Here is a 27,050-nt window from a genome sequence, read left to right on the forward strand (position 1 = left end):
GCAGGCAAGTCTGTTGTCATTTGTTACAGCAGCCACCGGAAACTTCTATAGGAAATGACTTGTCCACAGCCATACAGCTATGAAGTGGCTCAAAATGTAGTAAGTGCTCAATAAACGTTGGTGTGGTTGTTTGGTTACTGCATCGTGTCTGACTCTTGTGACCTCATGGACTGTAAACTGCCAGGCTCCTCTTTCCATGGGATTTCCCAGTCAAGAACATTGGGGTGGGTTACCAGTCCCTTCTCCAGGGATCTTCCTGACCCGAGGATCAAAGCCACGTCTCCTGCATTGACAAGCAGATTCTTTACTGCTGAACCACCAGAGAAGCCCTCAATAAATGTCACCTGTTACTATTATTGTGACCATATTATGACCAAATCAGCCTTGGGAAGCTGATTTCCAGGGTGAAATGTCCAAAAGAACATGAAATTGGTCTTCTTTATCCATCCCAGCCCACTGTTGGGAAGGGACCGTCTGAGTCACCTTATTTGATGATTCGGTTTGGGAAGAAGCTATTAACACAGGTGGAGTTGGTTCAGGAAAACGAAGAAACTTGGTAGGATGAACGCCTCACTCCCACTGAGTCAATGCCAAGCACTAGAATTAACTCCACTGGCCAAGCTGGTCCTGCAAATCAACTTGAGAGCAGGTTTGTAGCTGATGGAGCAAGTGTCATGGCCCAACAATTCAAAAAGATGAGGTGGCTCCTCTGTGTCTGGAAGTATCTCCCACACAAAACCTCATTTCTTGTTGACTACATCCTCTGTCCTCTTTGGTTCAGAGTAACACCCAATACATATGTACTGAATGTGTGAAGTTTGCCCCCACTACAGGAAGCTAAAGGTGGGGATTGATGGTCCATAGCTGATAGCCCCAGCTTCCTAAAGTTTATGTGGCTCCTCCCCATCTTTCCATCCCCTCTTCTCCCTCCCCTTCCCGCCCATTCCCTTCCCTTCCATTATGCTTTGTTGTTGTTTAGTCACTAAGTTGTGTCAGACTCATTGTGACCCCATGGACTGTAGCCCGCCAGGCTCCTCTGTACATGGCAGGTGGATTCTTTACCACTGAACCCCCTGGGGAGCCCCCTCCTCCCACTTCCATTGTATTCGATAATAGTTTGATCCAGGAACTTCCCTGCTGGACCCGTGGTTAAGAATCCATCTTGTAATGCAGGGGAGACGGGTTTGATCCCTGGTCTGGGAACTGAGATCCCACATGCAGGGCAACTAAGCCCATGCATGTGCCATAATAAAGAATCCAGGGTAGCCTAAACCAAAGTTTGATCTACTAGGGGGTCCCAGCAACATCAGTGTGAGCTGTAGAGGGAGGGGGATATGATACATGCTGGTCCACAGAGGGATGTCATAGCCCAATGGGATAAGAAGAGTGTCCATATGGGGTGATGGTGGCCCCATCATAGGGGCCAGAGCTTGTGTGAGTGAGGAGGGCATCCTAATGGAAAAGAAGCTTGGCACGGGGGGTCAGGTGGCCTCCCAGGTGGCACTAGTGGTAAGGAAACCAGCTGCCAATGCAGGAGAGTAAAAGGTATAGATTTGATCCCTGGGCCAGGAAGATCTCCTGGAGGAGGGCATGGCAACCCACTCCAGTATTCTTGCCTGGAAAATCTCATGGACAGAAGAGTCTGGCAGGCTATGGTCCATAGAGTCACAAAGAATTGGACACGACTGAAGCGACTCAGCATGTGTGCATGGGGTGTCAGAGATTGAGTAGGGTGTAGAAGGTATCCTTGTTGGGTATAGGGCAGCATCAACAATAAGAAATGATGATATATGGGGTGGGGGTTGGTCAAATAAGTGAACACACTGAAAATACTAGGTTTCTCACTGTTGGAGAGGAGGTTACCAACATGAAGAGACTAGAATTAACCCTGTGGAGTTAGGTTGGAATTGGATCTATTAGGGTGAACTCATGCTGTTCAACATCAATAGAATACCGTGGAAACAAATATAGATATAAATGTGTGTGTGTGTGTGTGGACTTCCCTGGTGGTCCAATGGTTAAGAATACACCTTGCAATGCAGGGGACTTGGGTTCAATCCCTGATCAGGGAACTAAGATCCCACATGCCACAGGGCATCTCAGCCCAGACATCCCAACTAGCGAGAAACCCGAATTCTGCAACACAGATATCACATGTTGCAATTCAGACTCAACGTAGTCAAAAAGTACAAGAAGAGCCTGGAATATCTTGTGCCAGACAATAAGGAAATGTTTAAAGAATGATAGGGAGACAGAAGCCAGCTGAAAAGGACCATCACGGGCTGAGTCTAGGATACACTGGGTGCCCAAATAAATAATAACAGCAATGGATTGTAACCCATGGAATCAGAAGAATGTACTGATGAAAAGAAATAAATGGAAAGTCTGATGAGAGATGGGATAGTAGTCTTCAAGTACCTCCCTATGAACTATGTATTATTTTCAAAGAGGAAAGAGGAGATTCAGAGGCTTTCTGAGAGTGGTGGGGACTGTGGAGAGCTGGGGATTCCATTCCAGAGCAGGCACTTAAAAAATTTGTTGTATGGATGGGTAGGCATCAAGACATTGCATTCACTCAGAACAACGACCCATCTCACCACATCAAACCCATATTCCATGGCAAGACAGTTTTTCTAGACTTGAGTTTTTTATATCAGCCACAGTCTCCGGTGGTTTGGCTGAGATGGAGCAAGTTGAGAAATTGGGGTGTCGTCTGAGGCTGGCGGTCCCCATGTAGGCTGTGATCTCTCTGTTGAATTAATAGCAGGGCTGTGTCTAAAATATGGGTGGGGGTTCTGGGTCCAAGTTTTGGGCGAGCTGGTGAGGGAGGCTTCAAGGAGATGGTATCTTAGGATGCCTGAGGGGGGTGAGGTTGGGTGGGGTGGGAACAAGCCAAGGTTGACGACTTGGGCTTCTATTCGTGGGTGAGCTGACTTGATGGAACATGTCAGGGTTTGGGTCATGAGTAAGACATGACGATAGTGTTTTTTCCCCAGATCCTTTCATTTCCTGACTGTACATGGGTTTAGAACAGCCTCTTTTCTCATTTGCCCCTTGCAAGATTACATTGAAAATATTGAATAAAGTTTGGCAATTATTTTTACTGACACCAGTGAGTTCTCATTGCTCTTAACTTAAAATCCAAACTTTATACCACTCTCTACTTAACCCAACAAGCTCCTGCTCACCTCCCTGAGCTCAATTCCTATCCTCATTTCTTTGCCTCATCCTCTCACTCACTCCACTCCCATTCCCTCCCCTGGTTGCTTGCACACACCAAGCTTTTTGTCACCTTAAAGCTTTTGCATGTGTCCCAGCCACTCTGACTGTCTCCTACTTCTTCTTCAGGCCCTGAATCAAACGTAACCACCACTTCATAGGTACTTACTGCCCCTTACTCCCTACATCCTATCACAAGCACATCCTCAGTCATCCCTGTCACTCTGCCTTATTTTTTTTTCTTCATTACACTTAGCATTTGAATTTGTCTTATTTACTTATGTATTGCATTGTAATTATAATGTATTATCTTGTCTCCTCAACTAGAATGTGAGCCCCACAGGAGCCAGGATTTTGCTGTACTGTTAATCACTGTATCCTCAATGCCTAGCACAGTGCATCATGCATGGTGCATGGTGGGAGCATAGTGAATTGTTTATTCTGGGAATGAATGAGAAGCTTTCAACAGCTATGTGCTAGATTTTAGGATACAAGCATCAAGGTGGGTTGTGACTGAGATGAATTGTGCTCCAGGTTGCGGCAAGCATGTACCCTGGGCTATTGGGGTGAAGTCAGGTTTGAAGAAACAGGCACCAGTCAGGTGGTGACTGAGTTGGATTGTAAACTGGGCTGAGTCCATCAGGTAATATCAGACTGTACAGGTCAGACTGGACCCCAGATTTCAGGTGACAAGAGTCCCAGTTAGGCTTGGCTGAGTGATGGGCCAGTGTCCAACAGGCAGATCACTAAAGAAGAATCAAGGATCCCCACTGGTTGTAGCCAAAGAGAACTTTGATCACAGCAGTGTCCAAAAAGTCTCTTGGGACTGTTAAAGCTTAGCTTTGTTAAAGCTTAGCTTTGTGGGGTAGCAAATGTCCTGAAGGATGCTGGGAGGATTGGGCCGTAACCTGGGCTGGTGGATGGGTTGTGAATTGTGACCTTGCCCATCAGGCGAGGACGCGGCCTGAGCCAGCTCGCCTGGTTGCGGGGTGCCACGCCGGGGGTGGCAGGAAACACGTGGGGACGGGTCACCTGGGAGCGGCTCACCTGGGCGTACCTGATGTTGGAGTCGGCGCGCTTCCGCGCCGGGCGGGCTGGCCCCGCCCCCCAACCAATGGCGGGGCGGAGGTCCAGGGCCGTGGGCGAGGATTGGGCGGGCAGGCGCGGCGGCGGGCGCGGATTGGGCGCGGGCAGGCGGGGGCGGGGCGGGGCGGCAAGCAGTTTAGGCGTTCGGCCTGCGGGCGGCGCTGAGCGCTCGGCTACGCGGGCGCAGCGCGGGCGGAAGTGGCGACGCTGGCGTCCCAGGAGGCTGCGGAGGGCGGCAGTGACGGCCCCGGCGCTGACGGCGGCGGCCCGGGGGGCGGCGTGGACGCCCGCGGCGCCGGCTGGGGCATCACCGCGGGCCTCGACCCCGAAATGGCGCTGCTGGCGGAGCACCTGCTGAGGCCCCTGCCTGCGGACAAGCAGATCGAGACGGGGCCCTTCCTGGAGGCGGTGTCCCACCTGCCGCCCTTCTTCGGTGAGCCGGGGAGAAAGGGGGAACTGGCCGGGAGCCCTGCCCCAGGGAGCTCCCAGATGCACCCGCTTCCTCCTTCTCCCAAACATCCCCAAACCAGCCCTTCCATGGACACCCCAAATCCTACTTCCCCAGGCACCAAAGATCCCCTTTTTCTGCAGGCACCCCAGATTTCCCCTATCTCAGACCGCTCCCAGATCCTCTCCCCAGAACAGTCATATCCTTATCTCTTCCCGGACATTCCCAAATCCTCCGTCTCCCCAGACACTTCATCCGTCAGATGCCTGCGGTTTTCCACCCGCTTGTGCGCCCCAAACGTCCATCTCCCCACAAACACCCCTACTCTAACAGATCCCCAGTTCTGCAGTCCTCCGTCTCCCCCAAAGCATCCCACCGTCCCCCACCGCCCAGGTCTTTTATGCGTCACCCCATCCTTCTGTTCTTCCCCTTTTGAATGGCTCCCAATTCTCTCCCTTTAAAATGAACCCCTCATTTGATAAACCCCCTCTTTTCTATAAATTCTCCCATCCTCTCCCTCGTGGGACAGTGTGAACCCTTCTTTTCCTCAGAATTCCAAATCCAAGATCCCCACCCCCCACCCCCACTCCAGGGGCAGAAAGCCTGGCAAAGTGAGGAGGGAGTTTTTGGAGATGGAGTCACAAAACTCTCGGGCCCCCTTCCTGGGGAGAACCACCTAAACTTTCCCCTCTGTTTGGAGCAGGGGTCGGGACCAGGGGACCTGCTTTGTGGGGTGACATCAGACACTGGGTGCTTGGATTGGAGTCCAAAAGAAAAAGTCCCCTCCCCCCATTTGTCATGCCCTGGGAGGTGGCCCTAGGGTGGTTGCAGACCCTCGTTTCTCCCGTCCTCCAACCCAGCCCACACCCTGGATGGAAAATGGGAAACAGACTAGGGCCCTGCCCTTTGCCTTGCTGGTTGGTCTCCAGTGAAGAATGCAACCTGAGCTCTGCTCTCTCCTCTTCATGTGGGCTTTCCCCGAAACCCCGCCCTGCTGGTTTACTTGGTGGTTTTGCTGGAGAGACCAGTCCCCAGGGCAGAGTCCAGCAGAGACCTGCAGGCTGACAGAGCCTGACACTCACTTGGACTAAAGGAATGGTGGCACCCAAGGCGGTCACACCTTTGCCCCGGAGGGTGATCAGGGCTCCCAGTGGGCAGTAGTCGCTACAGTGCCGTGGGCTCTGGGGTGGTTGTAGCTACATGAAGTCACACCCCTGTTATCTTCCTCCACCCTTTGAGCCTCAGCATCCCCATCTGTGAAATGGGCATGCTGATCTCCGAGGCTAGCGGCAAGGACTAAATAGGTGGAGTGATAAGGTTCCGAAGCCTTTAAATGCCAAACACATCTTACTATTGGGGGCGTGGTTGTTATACAAGTTCCTGAGTTCAGTTTTGGTTCCTTCATAGCGTAGATGATTGATTAATGAGTGTTTGAGTGAGTGCCATTGGCTGGTTTGTACGATTCTCAGACCTGGGTCTTTTACATCTACTGTTGCATCCCTGTTGCTTCCCCAGAACAATGCCTGGTGCACAGTAGGTGCTCAGTCAGCACTTAAATGTACAGAATATTCTTAATATCCATATCTCCATGTTGAGATAATGCATCTCCAGGCAGGAGCTTGGGAACTGTCTGATTTCAGCATTGAGGAGCTGTTGGTTTTTGTGATGGGTTTTTCCCTCCTCTTTTAGTTCTACAAACATTTGCCCTGAAGAAGGATTCAGAATCTGTTTAAGCTGCTGCTGCTGCTGGTGCTAAGTCACTTCAGTCATGTCCGACTCTGTGCGACCCCATAGACGGCAACCCACCAGGCTCCCCCGTCCCTGGGATTCTCCAGGCAAGAACACGGGAGTGGGTTGCCATTTCCTTCTCCAATGCATGAAAGTGAAAAGTGAAAGTGAAGTTGCTCAGGCGTGTCCAACTCGCAGCGACCCCATGGACTGCAGCCTACCCAGGGTCCTCCGTCCACGGGATTTTCCAGGCAAGAGTACTAGAGTGGGGTGCTGTTTAAGCTAGTCCTTCTCAACTCAGAACAATTTCACCCCCTCAGGGGACAACGGGCAGTATCTGGAGACATTTTTGGTTGTCACACCCTGGGGGTGGGAGGGGCACAGGGCGGTGGTACTGGCAGCTGGAAGTCTGGGATGCTGGTAAACACCCTCCAGGGCACAGCACAGTCCCCAACCACAAAGAATTGAGTCAGCCCCAAATGTTAGCTGTCTCTCAAGGTGGAGAAACCCCCGAGGTAAGCTCTGTGGCCTTTTCCTCCTGCACCTACAGCAAGGTTGTCCGTCAGTTCTGCGTTCAGGGGCACCTTCACTTGATGCGAGTGTCGGACCAGTTTTACAGGAAAGGGGATGGTGGTGGCTGGAGCCTGCGGGGAGTTGGTGCCTGGGTAGGAGAACGTCCCCTGCCCCCTTCCCCGATCTCAAAAGACCCTTGTGTTTGCTGCGAACTGGGTGCCATGGGCCGTCACATCTGTTGACAGAGCTGCCATTTATACAGAAGCCTCAGTGGGTCAGCCCACAGAGGATAATTCTTAGCACTGTTTGAAAAAGGTGATGATCCGTTCTGAAGCATTAAGGTTTTTCTCCGGAGAGGGTTCCTCCCAAGGGTTGAAGTTTGGGGAGGATGCTCCCAGCAATGGCTTTCCCCTGGCATGCGGGGGTTGATGGAGATCGGCCCATCTGCTCTGACACATGGGCTTTGTCCGTGTCTTGGGAATGTCTGGTCCTTTGGGTGATCTGTGATCTGGGTGCTGTGTCTCTGGCATGGAGCAGGTCTGAAGTCTGAACTCAAGAAGTCTGAGTGGCATTGTGGCAGTTCCTTCCAAAGCAGGGTTTCTTCACCATGACACTGCTGACATTCGGGACTGGGCCATTCTTTGGAGTGGGGGTGCTGTCCCGTGCTTTGTAAGATGTTCAGTGGCATCCCTGGCCTCTCTGCCAGATGCCAGCAGCATCCCATCTCCCCAAGTTGTAACAACCAAAAATACCTGCAGAGAGACAGAGTCACCCCCCAGTTGAGAGCTTCTGCTCTTGATGTGAATAGAGCAGAGAGCTAAGAGCAGTGTTTTTTAAAAATATTTATTTCTTCAAGGAAGATGTTTCTCAGAGGAAAAATTGAGCAAGAAGAAATGATAAATTAAAAATCTCCCTGCCATTTTTTATTGAGCTTTACTCCGTGCTAAGTAGTCTATGTAGATGAGTTCACTTAATCCTTTCATGGCTTTTTGAGGCGGAATTTTTTGTTGTTATTTTTTAAAAAAAAACCCTTTATTTATTTGGCTGCATTGGGCATGTGTGCTTAGTTGCTTCTCGGCCTAGGGGACTTTAGTTCCAGGACCAGGGATTGAATCTGCATCTTCTGCATTCAATATATAGTCAAAGTCACTCAGTTGTGTTCAGCTCTTTGTGACCCCATGGACTATATGGTCCATGGAATTCTGCAGGCCAGAATACTGGGTGGGTTGCCATGCCCTCCTCCAGGGGAATCTTCCCAACCCAGGGATCGAACCCAGATCTCCTGCATTGCAGGCAGATTCTTTACCAGCTGAGCCACGGGATTCTTATCCACTGGACCACCAGGAAACCACCTGACCATCAGGAAAGTCCTGTTGTTTTTTTTTAAAGATAAATCAGTGGTGACATTTCAGACTATTTTCCTTTCAGACCCATTTGTCTCTTTATCTGTCTTTAAGGAGAAAAGTATAACTGCTTTTTTTTTTTTTTTTTTTTTAACCCACCCATATAGCATAACCAGCTTTCCGTGTCAACCATCATTTTTCAGAGCTACTTAGAATTTTGTTGTTTGAATGTAGCCATAAACTATTTAACCAGCCCCCTGATGTTGGATATTTACATTGTTTCTTTTATTTTTCTCTAGTAAACCGTGCTACAGTGAACATTCTTATGTTTATTTCTTTGCATACTTCTTTGGTTATTTCTAATTTTTTGAAGGGAAATTACTGGGTAGAAGCAGGTGAAGGCTTTACACGTGTTTAGCGCAATCACATTTCTTAATGCTTCATTGGGTGTGGTTTGGGACAGAATTGGTTGGGCTTGATGAATGCTGATTCTTTTGAGATGCAGGTCATGTGATTCAGAGCACCTGTACCCTCGGCTCATTCTTTCATATCTCTGGTCTGAGTCTCCCAAGCCGGATAGGTTTTGCTGTGTCCATCTAGAGGTCAACAACCCTTTGTCCGTCTTCTTTCTCCACCTTGACCCAGTAATTGGATCTCACCTCTGATCAGTTTGCAGTTGACTTCTGTGAGGCCCTTCTCTCTCAGCTTTTGCGGTCGATTACACAACTGTTCCAGAGCATTAGCAATTGAAGGGTGGGGAATGGAGGGGGAGAGAAGCGAAGGGAGAGACCTAGTTGTCATTTAGTTTTGTCACTCTCTGTCTAGAAGCTTCAGTGGCTCCCTATTACCCCACCTTGAAATCCATGCTGTAGCCTTTCTGAATGGCTTGCAGCCCCAGAGATGGTACTGTGATATCACTCGCTTCTGGCTCTATACCTGCATCAGAGTCTCACGGCCTGGGGTACCATTTCTCTCCGGCCCATCACCTTCCTTTCACCTGGATGGGTTCCACTTATACTAAAGTCGCTTATGGCAATGGGTTTTGCAATTTTATAAAAAAAAAATTTTATTGAGGAATAGTTGCTTCCCAGGTGGTTCAGTGGTAAGGAATCTGCCTGCAATGCAGGAGACACAGGTTCCATCCCTGGATCAGGAAGACCCGGGAGAAGGAAATGGCAACCCACTCCACTCCAGTAGTTCTTGCCTGAGAAATGCCATAGACAGAGGAGCCTGGCAGGGTCCAGAGGGCTGCAAGAGAGTCAGCCGTAACTGAGCCACTGAACCACAGCATAGTTGCTTTATGATGATGTGTTAGTTTCTGCTGCACAACGAAGTGAATCGGCTGTGTGTGTGGACATATCCTCTCCCGACCTCTCTCTCACTCCCCCACTTCCCCCACTCATCCCAACCCCGGTTTTGCAACTTTGAACTGAACCAGCCTGCCAGCTCCTCTCATCCATTGGAGGTGCCTTTGCAAGTAGGGAGTGAGGTCTTAATAACTTTGAGAAGCATCTCCTGTGTGTTGGTGAGACCCACTCGTGAGCTCACCTGGCCCAGTTAGAGCCTGGCAACACCTGAGCACAGGGCGGCCGCTGGCCCCGCTGTGTTAACCTCTTCGTCTGTTGGCTGCTTGGGCGGCTTAGAGAGAAGTTGCTTTGAACCCGGGTTTACTGTTGGCTTACTGAAGTTATTTATTGTTGGTTTATTGAAGTCCCTGAATTGGAGTCTCTAGATAGATGGAAATTGGTATCAAGCAAAGCCAACCTGAGCTTGAATGCCAGTTCCACGGTGTCCCAGCTGTGTGTCCTCACCCAGGAGCTTCCCCTCTCTGAACCTGCAGCCCTGACTGTAAAAGGGGGAAGCTAGGCCTCCCAGGGGGGCCAGTGGAGGTGGCCGTCCCCCAAATGATGTTGGCGTCCAATGTGAGAATCTCTCCACCTTTTTGCATAGGTGGGGCAGACAGCCTCCGAAAGCCTGAGAACCTACCCCTCTTGCCACACTGCCCTTGGGCAACAAGGTTCTTGCAAAAAGAAGCTGCCTCGGGCTCTTGGTGACCAGCTGCCAGGACTAGGGGCCAGCTGAGCGGCCTGGCTGCTAGAACAACTCTCATTTATAACATCCAAAGGCCAGCGCAGAGCATGGACCAGTGATGTCCACCACCTTTGTTCTTCTAGTGATAAGGAGATCTTCTTGATCTTCTGGGTTCAGAAAAGTCCGGCCCTGAGGTCAGGGATGGAGGTCTGGCCTCTGCTTCTGGAGGGAAGAAGATGGAGAAGCCTGAGGGAAAAGACCCAGATGTCCGCTCTGTCCCCTGCGAGCTCGTCCAGCCCCCACCTCGTTTCTCATCTGCTGGGTGTCTGCTGCATAGGGCTAGTTGCAGGAACAATGCCCCATTGTGAATCGTGTCCCAGGCCCCAGCAACGTGCCTGGCAGAGCATCGGTGCCCAGCCAATGGGTAACTTGAAAGGGAATGGAAAGAATGCATGATAGCAGCTTTGTAAGGTATAATGCCTGACCTCATAGCTAGCGTAACCCGTGTTTTGAGTGACTTCCATGTGCTTCAGCATTGAATAAGCCAATCTCTCATTTCCATTCCTCCTCCTCACGACCTTATGAATTAGGAGGAATGGGCACCACTTTACAGAAGAGGAGACCAAGGTTCAGAGTGGTGAAGGGATGTGACCAATCACACAACGAGGAAGGGCTTTGTAGGGGGCCAGCCCTGCAAACAAGTCTTTCAGAGCAGAAAGGACCTTTTTGAACTGTTTTCAGGGAGGGGAAATGCTGGAAGTTCCCATCTGGCATTGACTGTGTGCTTATTTCAATGAGCTTGTTAGAATGGCAATGTTGAGTTCTAGTCTTAGGTTGCATTGTTTCAGTTTTCAAAGGGCCTGTATGGATGTTAACTGCTTGTGTTACATTCTTACCATGTTACTCATATCAGGGCTTTTTTTTTTTAATTTCCAAATTGTTATTGTGTTAACTGTATCTGAGCCTTTACAAGTCCTTACAATGGATCAGCGCTCCCCAGGGTCCAATAAAACCTCTTCTTTCTGTCTGCCAGCTCACTTCCTCTGGCTAAGAAATGATTCATTTTCTGCACTGCTGTTTCACCACCTTCCTTTCACCTCTCTCTGCTGAGATCTCAGACTGTAAGGGTCAAGAGTGCATGGTCCTTAGTTTATAACTGGAAAGTTCCTGCTGATTTTACCCATATCCACACCTTTCTCTGCCTCTCCCTCCTCCCTGCCTTCATCTCTTTCTCTCTCTCCCTCTTTTTTTATGTCGTGCCTGTGGGATCTTAGTTCCCCAGCTAGGGATTGAACCCAGGCCCTCAGGAGTGAAAGCACAGAATCCCAACCACTGGACCACTAGGGAATTCCCTTTTTTGACATCTTAATTATTGGAATCATTCGTTCCTAAAGAATGATGCTATAACGTATGATAATAATTATTATAATCATAAAGAATAACTTTAAAAAAATTGAGCCAGAGATTATGCTAACCCCTTTATTTCTACAACCTCATTTAAGCCTTGCAACAGCTCTATGAGATGGGGTCTATTATTAACCTCATTTTACAAATGTGGAAGCTGCAGCTCAGAGAGGCTAACTATTTTTCCCAGGCCACACAGCAAGTAAGAGAACTCATTTTCCCATTTGCATTCCCAATTGCTGGCTGGTTTTTGCCAAAGGGGACAATTGTGGATAAAGAGAGTTGGCATCAAAAAAAAGAGAGTTGGCATGTCATGGGGGTGATTTTTATTTATTTTTATTTTTTTAATTTTAAAAATTACTTTAAAATTTCTTTATTTGGCTGCACTCGGTCTTAGTTGCAGCATGCAGGATCTAGTTCTCTGACCAAGGGTCGAACCTGGGCCCTCTGTATTGGGAGCACAGAGTCTTAGCCATTGGACCACCAAGGGGGCCCAGGGTGATTTTTAAAAGTACCATTTGGCAAACATTCTTTCCTCTTAGATAGAATTTAGAGTGGGAACTAGTTTTTGAAAGGCGGGCATTCTCGGGCTCTTATGCTTCAAAATAGGCCTAATTCCTGACTGAGCCATCACACATGCACACCCCACATACCATCAGATTAATAAATGATTCATTTCCATCAACTGTAATTTGAGTGCCTCCCATTATGATCCTTGTAACCTAGGATCTGTAAAGTTAATCTGCCCCATGTGATTAACAGTGAAACCTTACTATCCAGCTATTGAAAAAAAAAAAAATTGAATTTGAAATAGAACCTCCCCAAACCAGGCCCCTAGCATCCTGACAAAGGCACCCTGTTCTTCCTTTTTCAAATGAATATGTACAGGTTGGGCCCCGATTTCCCACCCTGAACCACACAGGCTGAAAGTGAAGGTGTGCATTTTAAAAGCAGAATGCTTTTTGTTCTTGAGTGAAAATTATTCCTGAGATGAAACGAGAGGGTAGGGGCGATTCGGTCACCTTGTGGCCCAGTGTTGGGGGCATCACCTACTGGAAGAGATGGTTGCCTGGAGAGGCAGGCGTAGAGGGGGCAGCTTGGATGGAAATTTCCAAATATGTGCTGGGGGCTTGCTCGGAGCATGACAGCAGGTGCTTTCCAACTACATGGAGGCCAGAAAAACAGGAAATGAATATGATTCCATGCGGCATATGGGGACTGCTGGCTTTTGGGGAGTTCTGCTCTCCAGACAACCTCAACTGTCTGAACTATGGCAGAGACCTGGGCAGAACTGTCACAGAGGTCACAAAATGTTGCTGGGTGTCTGCTTCCTCTTATTTTGTCGGTGATGCTGACAGAGTTGGCTGTTTGTTCTCCCAGGATCTCGCAGAATCAAAGCACTGCCAAGAAAGCAAGAGGAATTTTTAAAAAACCACACAAAGCTGGGGACTTCCCTGGCAGTCCTGTGGCTAGGACCCCACTGCCACTGCAGCGGGCATGGGTCCCACCCGTGGTCAGGGAACTAAGATCTCACACACCGCAGGATACAGGTAAAAACAACTACACAATGCTGTCCTAAAACCCTGGAAACATACCATGTAGACCTGTTTAGGAAACAGTTGAGGGGCGGGCCCTGTGATATCACTGGGTCACACCTTTATCATAATTCCTATTTTTGATGATGGCCCTGTTTAGTACACAGCAAATGGCTTGCTGTACAAACGCAGGGATGTTTGACTTACATTTGGATAAGTTCCATCCAGGATGGCTGAACTAGAGAGAAAGTCAGTGCATTCATCAAATTTGGCAGATGGAAAATATTTCACTGCTTTTTTTTTTCATTATTGAGATTAAATGTCTTTTACTTGTACATTTTTCTATAAGGAGGTTATTTCTTATTAATTTGTTAGAAATCTTTACATATTAGGGATAATAGTCTTTGGTCTATGATATTTGTTACATGGGTCACCCCCTGTCCTAATCAGTTTGCTGTTTGGCTTTGATTGGTGATGGGATTTCCTCCCATGCCCACCCCATCCCATATAGAAGGTTTTGGTTTGTAATCAGACTTATCGGCCTTTTCGTTATGCCTTTGGGGTTGAGTGGCACGCTTAGGAAAAGTCTGAACAGAAGGGGCCATTTGCCACGTGTTCGGGTGACCAAGGCTTGACCGTGTTTAGAATCCGTGACCATTTAGTGGGATCATACTTGATTTTTCTTTGTTTTTGAGATGACTTCTTTTTACTCTGGATGTGAGACGATAAAGTAGAAAGCCACCCAAGCCCCCTCCCTCCCTCTGGCAGGTTCTGGGTGCCGTTTAAAGAGCCCATTGGCTGACAATAATGAAAAACAAGTTTGGGATAACTGCAAAACAGGTAAAACTAGAAAGGTAATTTTGAGGCAGGACTATATTCTGTATGAAAGGTAAAACTGGGTAACCTGACAAGAAACGCATCGTGTCCAGAGGCGGGGCCAGCGTGAGTTTCAGCTCTTAGGCCACTGTGTGCTCAGGGGTCAAAATCATTTTCGGTTTTTCCGGTCAGAGACCTCTCACTTTTGCCGAGCTCACACACACACACACACACACACACACACACACACACACATGGATGGAAACGTTCTAGAAAGAAAGGCTAGAGGGGATGGTGGTACCAGCCTTGGGTCTGGAATTGTATGTGACTGCCTGACTCTCACCGGGTGACCCCGCACCAGTCACGTGGCTCTTCAGGGCCTGGTGGCGTCAGGCTGAGCCAAAGCAAACAGCAGCCCAGAGCCGTCCCCAAGGCGTGTGGAGGCCGGCTTCACCTGGAGTGCCTCCTGTTTGTCCGGGAAGGGAGGGGCCTGAGCCCCGAGCAGTTAAGTCACCTGTCCAGAGTGACGCCAGAGCTGAGATCTGAACTCAGGACCGAGGCTGCGCAGCTCTACCCTGCTCCTCCTCTGATCACAGGCGGTCCAGACGCTGCCGACCCATCTGCTGTGTGTGCTTCTATGTGTACACACCACCTGCCTCTCCCGGGGGCCGTCTCCCAGCCCCACCTCGCCCCTCCTGCTCCCTTCCCGGCTCCAGAAGTCCATCCAGGCCCCACATCCCACCCCACGTTAAGCAGAAGCCTGGTCTCTGCACGGCGGCCATGACCTGCGAGAACGGCTGCCTTGGGGCCGGCTCCTGCCGATCACGACGGCCTCGGGCCCCACGTGGCGTGCTGTCGGGGGAAGGTGAGACAGAAAGCCTTTCTCCCCGCCATCTGGGGGGTGGGGGGGGGGGGGTGACACTCAGAACTACACAGAAGCCATTTCCAGAGCCAGGGAAGCCGAATGTTACTCTCTGCATCTCTAAAATGCCTGTTGACTGACCTGAGTCACTGCCAGAAGCTGGTGAGCCACCCACGGGGGCTGATGATCACCAAACCCTGGTTCTGCCCCTCCACGCGGGATGGCGTTACTCGAAAATCAGGCCACAGTGGTAAGCAAATCACGGCCAGGCTCTGAGCCCTGACTTGGCGTGCACAATGCCTCTGCCACCCCCCACTCCCCCATCACAGCAACCACACGGGGACGGTCCCTTTGCGGACAGGGAAACCGAGGCCAAGCCCCTTCCCATAGCCTCTGCCATCGTAGTCATGTGAGTCCTCAGACCCGTGTGTTGGGTCAGTCTGCCCTACAGGAATGTGGCTAGAAAAAGAACCTGGTAGGGGTGCCTCTAGATTCACGTTTCCCCCCATCTGCCCCTCGTTCATGCCACTTTCTGGGGTCCGGCTTCATGCCAGGTGTGGGAGTGGGGAGCAGAGCCGGGGACAAAGCCCCCCTGGTTTCCGCCCTCTCAGAGCTCAGGGGGAGGTGGACAGAAAACAGATTTACACATGGAACCACAGGGACAGTAGCAATGCAGTGAACTTGGAGAAAAAGTGGAAGGAAGAAGTCTGACTTTTATAAGCAGGAAAAAAAAAAAAGCCTGACATTCTCTTCCAGTATTTTATATGAAAAATTTCAAACATATGATGAAATTGGAAGAATTTTACAGCAGCTATTCACATACCTGCCATCTAGATTCTACCATTAATATCTGACTGAACCTGTCTGTCCACCTCTCTGTCCATCTGTCAACCCGCCTCATGTCTTTGGACAGCATATATTTTTGAAAGATAAGGAGGTGAAACCATGGTCATGCCTTTAGAAGGGTTTTGCCAGTCCCTACACAGCCCATGCATGGCACCTGCCTGGCCCCTGTGAGACTCGGAATTGGCGACTCTTGGCTGCAAGTCAAGAGGGAAGAGTCACTAGTGGTGGAGTCTTGACTGTCTTGCATTTTTTTTTTCTTAAGGAGGTTTCTTTTATTTTTTGGCCACTCCGCTTGGCATGTGGGATCTTTGTTCCCCGACCAGGGATTGAACCCGAGCCCTGGGCAGTGAAAGCACAGAGTCCTAGCCACTGGACCATAGGGAGCTCTCTGCATTATTACTGCACATCGTCATGCTTCGGGAGAGTCGTGGTAAGTGTCCCGGTGGAGGACACGGTGCAGGACTGGCAAACTGCTCAGGCTTCCCAGGTTGGCCTCGCAGGATGAGGTCAGCAATACATCAGGGAGGATGAAAAGGTGGGTGGACTCATTACCTCATTAAGGCCCTTGCGAGGATCTGGTGAGACAGGATGCCTGCACCCCCGCCTGGCACCTCAGAGCAGCTCCTGCAGCCACCCGGGAAGGGAGATGTGACCCCACAGGGGTGGAGAGAGGCTGGCAAGCTGAGAGGAGGGTTTTTCCGTTCAGGCTGAGGCTCTTGTATCCGGGAGCCTGCAGTTGGGCAAGGCGGCTGCCTGGGCCCCAGGGGGCCTCAGTTGGGAATCAGGAGAGTAGAGGTGACCAGGGGCGCAGGCCCTGTGCTCCCACTCAGCGGAGGTCCTGGAGGACCTCGTGGTTTCCAAGCCTGACTGACGTTTGCTGGAGCATGGAGCCTGCCCTAGTCATGTCACAAAGTCATAAAGAGGGTCAGAGTTCATTTACTGAGGGTTGCTGCGCCGGGCACTCTGCTAAATGTGTTTAGTGAATGGATTTCAATCCCCACCACAACCCTGTGGAATAAGTACAGGTGGCACTGGTGGTGAAGAGCCCACCTGCCAGTGCAGGAGACGTAAGAGACGCAGGCTCCATCCCTGGGTCAGGAAGGTCCCCTGCAGGAGGGCATGGCAGCCCACTCCAGTATTCTTGCCTGAAGAACCCCTGGTAGGCTACAGTCCATAGGGTTGCAAAGAGTCGGACACGACCGAAGCGACTTAGCAGGTACATGTGCGGCCCCATTTACCATGTGAGGAAACTAAGGTGCGCGGAGCCCAGGCAGGAGACTTGCTCACCTGGATTCAAACCCAGTCTGTCTGGATTCCTACCTGACCTCCTCTCTCTGGGGCTTGGGGCTTTTTCACGTATAACGTCCAGTGCTGTTTCCTAAATGCACCTCTCTCAACAGCTGCGGTTAGAGTGTTCCAGATGGCTGGCCAGGTGTGCTAGGTCACCTTGGGTGGAATTCAGCCCACAGGTGGCCCTCCTCCAGTCCTCTGCCCCTGCGCAGCCAGCTGGTGCGCGCCCGAAGCCCCTGCCTGGCCTGCGGACAAGGGGACGCTGGTGGGGGCTGGTTCCCTGCCAGGGGTTTTGGTCCCCACTTGTGGCCTGCTCAGGTGTCTTTGCCCCCTGGGCTGTGTATCGAGGATGCTCAGAGGTGGCGGGGAAGCACAGCTGAATTCAGGCTCTGAGGCTGAAGTCAGGAGAGAGCCTCCCTTCCCTGTCTGTTCCCTCCTCGCCCAGCCCTCAGCAGGCAGCTCTGACCCGTGGGCTGTCTCTGGTCCCCGTGACGGCCTGCTGGAGGGGTCACAGAGGCGGGAAAGGAAGAGAAACAGGCCATAGGCTGCTTATATTTGCCAGGGAGCCCTGAGTTCCAGGCACTGCCAATTTCTTGGTCCACATTTCATCAACTCCGAGGTGCCACCTATTTTAAGGTGCTCTGTTGTTTCATGAACCACCGAGAAAGGAACACTGCCTCCGAGGGAGAGCATTTGGATGTCAGAGATGAACAAAGTATGTGTCTCGGAAGTGGGTGGTTTCAAGTCATCCTCGTAGCAGCTCCGACCACTTCTGCTGGCCCACTTGCGAGGTGGGAAAACTGAGGCTCGGGGAGCAGAAGGGACACTCCCAAGCCCCGACTGCCAGTGTCTGCAGAGCAGGGGTGCAGCCCCAGTTCATGAAGCTCTGTTAAGTGACGGGGGTCCCCCTGCTGGTGGCTTCTCCTAGGCTCCTACGCAGAGTCTCAGGACCATGTGGCCTCTGGGTCGCCCGCTCACTTCTGCCTTAGAAGCTGGTGAATGAGAAGGTTATCTTTCATAAATCTGGCCCATCTTTTCCCATGGGCTAAGATTCCTTGAGCTGCTTCCTGGCCAGCTGGTTTGTTAGTGGCCATCTGCCTTGTCGGCCAAGATAGTTTCTCAGAGTGTTAGTTTTGTGAGATGCTCTACAATGTACTGTCCAATATGGTAGCCACTGGCCACATGTGGCTATTACATTTAAATGAATGAAAGTTACTAAAATTACAAATTGAGTGCCTTGATCACACCACATTTGAAGTGCTCAGCAGTCACATGTGGCCCATATTAGATGGTGCAGGGATAAAACTTTATCCTAGGATGAAAGTGTGCTATGGACAAAAGCACTTGCCCCTTAGAGAATCTGTTGTATTTTTAAAGGCTCTGACAAGTCCTGCAGTAAGAAACCAGTCTTACTTGGAGCCCAGGACTCCAAATTTACTTGCCATGAACCGTTTTAACACCTACAAACAGTTCTTTCCTTAAACACATCGAGTGACCTTTCCTCCTGTCCCATGGCGGTCCTGAATATCAGCCTTGTTGGGATTCTAACATCTCTTTTCTTGTTTTGTCCCCAGATTGCCTCGGCTCCCCAGTGTTTACTCCCATCAAGGCGGACATAAGTGGCAACATCACCGTATGTACTTGGCCTGGCAGCCCCGGTACCCAGATTGGGACTCTAATCCCACCCGGGTTACCACTGCCCTGCTCCCCACTGCAAGCTCCCCAGGCTAAAGAACAGAAGGAGACGTGGAAAACAGGCCTGGCCCCCAGCTCCTCTGACTCAAGGCTCCAAGTTCTTGGTCCTCCTTGCAGTCATGCCATCCAGTCACAGCCAAACTATGATTCACAGTCTGGAGGGTTGACCTGAGAAGGAACTGGCTGGTACTTGGATTCACTCCACCAAATAAAAAGTAAACTCCAAGGTCCACAGTTGCACTGACCCAGCCCTTCCCTTCCTGAATCCTTAGAGCTCCTGACGGCATCCCCCAACCACTGACCCTCCCCCGGCAAGGACCCACCATGAGGCTGGTGCTGTCATTATCCCCATTTTACAGGCAGGGAAACTGAGGCCCAGAGCTATTGAGGGACTCACAGCAAGGAAGTGGCAGAGATGGGATTCACATCCAAACTTCCTGCCTCTGACTCAGGAGGCTTCTTCCTGTTAGACATCTCTGAATCCTAAGGACCTCCTTGTGTTTGTCCACAGAAGCAAACTTCAGATACTTGAGGTTCAGGGTGCTGTCAGTAGTGGTTGGAGAACGTGGACTCTGGGGTCTGGTCAGGGCTGGAACCCATTCCCACCTGCACCGGCTCTGTGACCCTAAGCGCATCGCTTCGCCTCTCTGAGCCTGCTTCCTTATCTGTAAATCGGGACGATGGCAGGCACATCAGGTTGCCATGGGGATTAGAGAAGGCTATGGCTCTAAAGCGCCATGTGCATCCAGTGCATGCAGATGGTCCTGGGATTATGACTGTCGCGACCAGCCCCCACTGCTGGTCCTGGTGCCTGTGGGCAGGAGAGCGAGGCTCTGGCGGGGCGGCATCTGTGGAGGCAGCCTTCCCCAGGGGGAACCCCTGTGTGCTCTGTTTCAGAAAATCAAAGCTGTCTATGACACCAACCCGACCAAGTTCCGGACCCTGCAGAACATCCTGGAGGTGGAGAAGGAAATGTACGGGGCTGAATGGCCCAAAGTGGGGGCCACGCTGGCACTCATGTGGCTGAAGAGGTGATGGGCTTGGGTGGCGGGCTGTGTGTGTGACCGGGGGGCCAGGGGACCTGCCCTGCAGAGGAGGGGCAGCCAACCCCACCACTGCCCCAGGGTGTCTGCTCTGACGGGGCGAATGGGCACTTCCATCTTCCATGTAGGCGCCCTTCTTGTGCAGTGCTACTTAGTGACAGAGAAAAAGCACCCTGGGGGCCAAGTTCTGCCTGATGGTGACACTTCCTTGCTGGTTCCAGTCTCACCAGAGGCGTAACAAACCTACAGATACTCCGGCCGCTGTGCTAAGCTCTTTAGACACCTGATCATATTTTATGTGCTGTGAGTTAGGTATGATCATCCCCATGGATCCTCATGTCCTAGAGGAGGCTGCTGGTGGCTTCTGGGGGCCAATTCCTGGGCCCAGGGCACAGGGACAGTGCTGGGGCAGAGTGGTTGAGCTCTACAGTTGTGCAGGTCGTGCACTGCACAAAGATGTCCTGTCTACAGCCAGCCAGTCACATCACGCACATGGCAGATTTGTATATTATGACAGCTTATTGACAGAACGACAACATCTAGAGGAAAAAGAACTCTAGTTCACATAAATTTGACCTGTGGGCTGGGGGCAGGGTGCCCCAATATGGGATTTGAACTCAGATAGTCTCACCCTAGAGTTGACAGTGCTTGCGACCATGTTACATATTGTCCTCGTAGCACATACTTGGAACAGTGTATAGTCATTCCATCTTACAGATGAAGCCACTGAGGCTCAGAGAGGCCAGGCAGCTCGCTTGCCGAGCTCACGCTGCTCTATGCCAGCTCCCGAATTCCCTTAGCTGTGCAGACTCCACAGTCCCTGGCAGCAGCTACAAAGCCAGGGGCCCATTTTTGTCCCACGGATGTTCCCAACATTGCCCCTTCTCTGGGGCCTGGAGTCAGGAGCCAGGAAAGTTGCTCTTTCCCTGGCTCCCCATCCCCAGAAGCTAACCCTCACCCCACACTCTCTGTGCACTTCTTTGGTGAAATGGAACAGGAAGAGTTCTGCTCCCCTGGAGGATGTGGCCAGTGTGGGCATCAGGGCGTAGGTGGGCTATAAATAACACCCTTATGGCCTATTTTATGACTTGTCCACGCCAAGCTGCCCTACTGTTGTCTGTCAGCTGGAAAGTCACACACCTGGAATGAGGAATGCCCCGGGTCCATCCGCTGGCAGGTTCTGTAGGTTTCTCAGGAAGAGCCAGGCAGAGAGTGATGTTCAGGTCAGGAAGTAGGTTGTTTGTGTCCAGAGGAGACGTAGGCAGAGCCCAGTGACTGGGAGAGCAGATCCTGGTGGATGTCAACAAGTCGAGCACATAATAAGCACCTGCTGTGTGCTGTGCCTGGTGCTGGATGCATGGGATGCTGCTTGGAGAGGCGTGGCCCCTCTTAGGGTATCACAGCCCAGCCCAGGCAGGGGGTCAGGCTGCGGGGTGGATCATGACAGCAGGATATCAGAACCCGGAACAGAGAGAAATCAGGGAGGGCTTCCTGGAGGAGGGTTGCCAATTAGCATCTCCAAGACTGAGCAGCAGGGTCCCAGAAGGAAGAGGCCTTGCAGGGGTGGGAGGGCAGGAGAGGTGCAGAGTATCTGCCCCTCCAGGAGGATCTGGTCCAGCCAGGGCCCTGGATGCAAGGCAGGAGCAGGGAAAGATGTGGTGGGATTGGGCAAGGATGAATTCCAGCCTCCTCGGGGGTCCTGGGAAGCCACGGAGGGGCATGAAACTCATCAGCAACAGGGTAAAGTGGGGCTTGACAAAGACCCCAGCTCTGGGCAGCAGGGGGATTGTAAAGGCTGGGAGAAGCAGGGGCTCAGGCCAGGCAAGGTGGCCAGTCAGGGCGGGGCTGGGACTATACCTTGAGCGTGGTTCACACTCCAGGCTGATCCCCAGTGATTGAGAGTTGTGATCCAAGCATGGAGGAGTTCCTTCACCTCACAGGTGATAAAGCTGAACTTTATCCTTTCAGTCCTCGGGCCCAGCGTTTCTGCCCCAAGAACCCCCCAAACTGATCCCCACCCCCTTGCAGAAGAGGGAGCAGAGGAGCCCAGTTAGGGAGTGAGACAGGCTCTCACGTCTAAGATATGAGACTGAGATATGAACTCATATCTCAGCCTTTGACTGAGGCTTTTGGAGTACCTCTGCATTCCCTTCTGTGAAGTGGGCAGATTGTGCTGAGCTCGTCTCACGGGAAGGAGTGAAGGGAGCAGGCGAGATGATGTGGAATAAAGGGCTGGCACTGATCTGATTCTCAACTCGGTGGCCCTGCCATGACTCACACCCTTCTCCTGGTTCTTGGAGCATCATCCACCCCAGAGGAAGGGCTCAAGTGGCCACTGGAGGATGCGGACCACGGCACAGGCAGGGATGGATCAGACTCGCTCGTGTTCTCAGCATGTCCTTGGTCTGTGATCCCTGAGCCCTTTCAGGACCAGAACTGGGGCTTCAACCTGTACTGACTGGCTTCGTCCCTCAAGCACAGATGGCCACGTGGCCATAGAAATGGGCAAAGCGCATCCAGACCCTGCCCTCTGTAGACTTCACAGCCATGGCCGGGGTCAGCCCCAGGCCTGGTATAGACGAGGCACTTGGGACACGTGAGGTGATCCCCTGGGAGGGTCACGTTACACGAAAGCACGTGTAGACATGACAGCTGAGCGACTGCCTGCTTTGGTATTCTGGGGTCAGGGGAAGTGCCTTTTTCAGGGTCCATCCGGGTCAGGGTCCATCCGGGCCTCTGTGTAGTGGGTGGGCGGGGCCGGCGGCAGTGTGCCGGGCCCTGACGCACTCTCCTTCCCCGCTGCAGAGGCCTGCGCTTCATCCAGGTCTTCCTCCAGAGCATCTGCGACGGCGAGCGGGACGAGAACCACCCGAACCTCATCCGCGTCAACGCCACCAAGGCCTACGAGATGGCCCTCAAAAAGTACCACGGCTGGATTGTGCAGAAGATCTTCCAGGTGAGCCGCCCCGCGGGCGCAGAGGGACCCCTGGGTTGTGGGGTTCGCCCTCCGCCCCACGCGCCCTCGCGGTGGCCCCCCTGTCCCGTGTCTGTGTTTGCACCGCCCACCCCGAGCTCAGGAAGGGCTCTCCCCCGTCTCTCTGGGGTGAGGCTGGTGCAATGAGGGGCCTTTGCTTCGCGGTGGACATTTTCCTAGGTGCTTTGTGGCGGTTCTGACGAGGGGCTGGATTGGGAGACCATGGGAAGAACCAGGGCAGAAACGAGGCCCTCAGGTTGCCAGTGGGCTGACCTCACTGGCCCCTTGGATCCAGCTGGGACCCTGGCACTGGGGGGAACAGGGAGGGGAAGACGGGCCCCTGTGCCCACCCACGGGGTTGTCCGCTGAAGGGACATCTGCTCACGAGGCTCTTGGTGACTTGGGGTGATGGTGACCACAGGCCTTCGGCACCAGCCCGGCTATGGGAGAAGCCCACTGGAGAGGCGTCGAGAGCCCACGGGTGCACTGCACACTGCCCTGGCCCCCCTTTCTCCTACAGCACTCACTGCCCGCCCATCCTCTCTGTGGAGAGAATGGAGCTCTGAGAGCGGGTCTCTGTCCCGCGAGGTACAGGTCAGGGGCAGGCAGGGGCAGGCGTCAGCTGAATCCAGGCAGGAAATATGGCACCTGTGAGCCAACCGCCCTGGCAAGGCTGGGGACAGCACCCATCCGGGGCACGGACTGCAAGAGCCCTGCCCCCCCGCGGCCCACAGAGCCTTGCCGCCTGTGAAGGTCTCAGGACCACCACCATAACTGGGGGCCCTGGGTGCCTAGCTCAAGGCAGGCTGCCCGTGGAGGGTCACTTTCACGAGAGGCCCTGTTCTTGCCTTCATTTCACAAATGAGGCAACTGATGCCCAGAGACGTTAAGTATCTTGCTAGAGGTTACACAGTAAGAAATTCTGAGCCAGGAATCGTGAACTTCAGTATACTCATCTTGCAAATAGACATAAAATAGGCCCTGCCTCACAGGCTCATTGTGAAGAGTCTATGTATTATTCTGTATACAGTGCTTGGCATGTTGAAGCTATTTCTATTTTGATTCTTCTTTTTTTTTTTTAATTGGAGGATAATTGCTTTACAATGGTGTGTTGGTTTCTGCTGTACAAGGTGAATCAGACATGAAAGTGAAAGTTGTTCAATTGTGACCGACTCTTTGCGACCCCATGGACTATACAGTCCATGGAATTCTCCAGGCCAGAGTATTGGAGTGGGTAGCCTTTGCTTTCTCCAGGGGACCCTCCCAACCCAGGGACCGAACCCAGGTCTCCCGCATTGCAGGTGGATTCTTTACCAGCTGAGCCACAAGGAAAGCCCAAGAATATTGGAGTGGGTAGCCTATCCCTTCTCCAGCAGATCTTCCTGACCCAGGAATTGAATTGGGGTCTCCTGCATTGCAGGTGGATTCTTTACCAACTGAGCTATCAGGGAAGCCAAATCAGTTATAAGCATACATATATACCCTCCCTCTTGAGCCTGCCTCCCTCCCCCCCCCCCCCCATTTTGATTCTTAATGATGATGTTATTATTTGTAATTTCCTCACCTTCTCAAACTTGTAGCCTAAGCCTTTTTATCCAGTTGTATTGTTTTCCTTCTGGTTTGGAAATTCTGTGCATTTCTGGTTCTCTGGGCTATTCAAGTTGTCAGGGAAGCCCTGAAATTGAGGGAAATGTCGCCCCCTGAAGGTCAAAAAAGGAACAGCACAGATCCGCCATCCTTGCCCCGCCCCGCCCCTCAGATAGTGGGTCTCAGGAGGAAGCTGTTCACCTTCTCCAGAGCAGGGAACCCACCGGAGGGAAGAGGCCCATCCTCGCAGAGCACCTACTGTGTGCCTGATACTGTGCTCAGCACTTGGCATGACCTCCTTAATCCTGACAAGAGCAACCCAGTTGGGTGGGTGCCATTGTTATCCCCATTTTACAGATAAGGAAACTGAGGCTCAGAGAGGCTAAGTACTTGCTCAAGGCTCACCACTAGTCAGCAGTACAAGCTGGAATTTGAAGCCAGCTCTGGCTGTCGCCAAAGCTTCCTGCTGTCCCTCACCCGGTAGGAGGGGACACACACACACACAAACCCCCCTCCCTTGGCCTTTCCCGTCCAATGCCATGGATAACACAGACCTCCTGCCCAGCGCGAACCTTGGGGGTGTTCCCTCCCAGAACCTTCCCAGTGGCTGGGGCTCCCCCTCCTCTAACACTGTGCCACCCCCTGTCACCCGTCTTAAGGCAGCACTGTACGCGGCCCCCTATAAGTCCGACTTCCTCAAAGCGCTCTCCAAGGGCCAGAATGTGACAGAGGAGGAATGCCTGGAGAAGATCCGCCTCTTCCTGGTCAATTACACAGCCACCATCGACGTCATCTACGAGATGTACACCAGGATGAACGCCGAGCTCAACTACAAGGTGTAGGCCAGGTCCACGGCGGGTACTCCGGACGGCACACCCCCGGACCGCAGACCACTTGCAGGAACAGGCAAACCCGAATCACTGTGAATCTCACTGGCCAGCTGCCCCCTGCCCGTGGCGCGCCCCCAGAGCAGCCTAGAGTCAGGCCAGGGTCCGCAGGGGGCCGGCCCTGGTCTTTTAAAAGTCACGTTTGGGATCTGTCCTCCTGGAGCAATAAATAACCATCATACTTCCGAATCTCCTTTGAATTTCATGACAGCACAGACTGACTCTGCCTTCATTTCAGTGTGGTAAAAATCAATTAATATTTCTAATAAATCAAGTCCTAGGGTTTTTTGGTCCCCTCCAACCCCCACTCGGAGCATGACTCTGGGGGAAGTGGTGTTAGATCCGTCACTTTGAAAATAGGCACGTGTCTTTCTGAGGAGCTGGCTGACTGATGTTTTGAGTATTTTAAGGACCATGAGGGGGTTTGATCTGAAATTATACAGGGCCCCTCTTGTGGGACTTTTTTTCTTTTTAAAGCAAACTGGTGTGTGTTCTCATGTGGTTTGCACAGCCGAACCTCCCAGCACTGTCATTAGAGTCCTCTCTTACTGTCTTTTGCCAGACAGTGTTTTTTATAGCTGAAACCAACCAGCAAGCCTTTGATGACCAAGGGGAGGCTTATTTTAAAGCTATCAGGCACAAATAATCGACCATAGATGACTGTATTTGCATTCTTCTGCATAATTACCTTCTTCAGGGACAGCCTTTCCAACCTAAGCAACTACCTACCACGTGTATTCTTTTGAGGGGGAGAGGATGAACCCACGAACACGCCTTACTGCCTTACTGTCCTTCCTGGCTCTAAAAAGAATTGTCTTTTTAAAGTGTCGGGATGACCAAAGCAACCCACAAAGAATTGATGTATGTTTAAAAACCCAATGAGGAACAATTGGTGATTTTTATGCAGAAACTAAATAATCCTTAATAAATCTCTATTTTGGAATCACATTGGTGTGCTGTTTTGATTCTTGATTCTTTTTTTTCCTTGTTTTTTCTGGATCAAAGGATACAACTGGGGACCAGCCAAGGACTTTCTTTTTTGTCTGGGTCCTGTTTTCTGGTTTTGAAAAATGGAACTAGCTGCCACGTTAAGAAACTGACATGTCCCAGAAAAATCTTTATTTCTAGCTTCTTAGACAAATCAAACTGCCTGGCTGGAAGTGAGAGATGACTGCCCCCTTGGCTGGATGGGGCGATTGGGTGGATATACTTTCACTTTGCCCCAGTCTCCACCAATCCCTGTTGCCTCCCCAACCCTGTAACCATTGGTTATTTATACTTTATCATGGGCGGGTGCTTTTTCTGGTACTAGGGTTAAATGTGGAGGAAAATATTTTACTTCATTCCTGCTCCTGCATTACATACAGTCTAGTGGGCAAGATGGACCAGTAAACCAGCAGAGGTAATATAGAGTGGCCAGCACCCAGAGGGAGCCTGACTCCACAGATTGGGGCACACACTGAACCTCGATGGAAAAGTTTGGGTTGCGAGGATCCCAGTAGAGGAGGAAGAAGGGACACTCCAGTTCATAGGCAATGTCCTTTTGGCTTGACCCAGAGCAGGCTGTCTGTGTGAGAGATCATGCCGCTGAGGAATTTGAGCTTGACTCTGAAAACTGTGAAACACCTTCAGAGGTCTTGTGCACAGTCAGTCGGATATCCAGTTTGGAGGGTTCCCTCTGATGTGGCCAAGGGTTAGAAGTCTAAACTAAGCTTTTTGCTGTCTCTGATTTCATGATGTTTC

General features: G+C 51.5%; 2 protein-coding genes across 2 annotated transcripts in view; both read left to right on the forward strand.

The window, feature by feature from the left end:
- The first annotated feature begins 4,512 nt into the window (after positions 1-4,512).
- GLTP (glycolipid transfer protein) lies at positions 4,513-26,255 on the forward strand. Its single transcript, XM_020907085.2, has 5 exons — positions 4,513-4,738; positions 18,696-18,754; positions 19,714-19,847; positions 22,665-22,815; positions 25,080-26,255. Exons 1-5 carry the CDS (start codon positions 4,636-4,638, stop codon positions 25,260-25,262), a joined length of 630 nt encoding a protein of 209 aa, XP_020762744.1. The 5' UTR covers positions 4,513-4,635; the 3' UTR covers positions 25,263-26,255.
- TRPV4 (transient receptor potential cation channel subfamily V member 4) overlaps positions 22,727-27,050 on the forward strand; it is a 56,194-nt gene continuing 51,870 nt past the window's right edge. Inside the window, 1 exon segment of the mRNA XM_070475423.1 lies at positions 22,727-22,815. The gene's annotated coding sequence lies outside the window, so the exon portion shown is untranslated.

This window comes from Odocoileus virginianus, chromosome 12, assembly GCF_023699985.2.
Source record: "Odocoileus virginianus isolate 20LAN1187 ecotype Illinois chromosome 12, Ovbor_1.2, whole genome shotgun sequence".
Taxonomy (NCBI): Eukaryota; Metazoa; Chordata; class Mammalia; order Artiodactyla; family Cervidae; genus Odocoileus; species Odocoileus virginianus.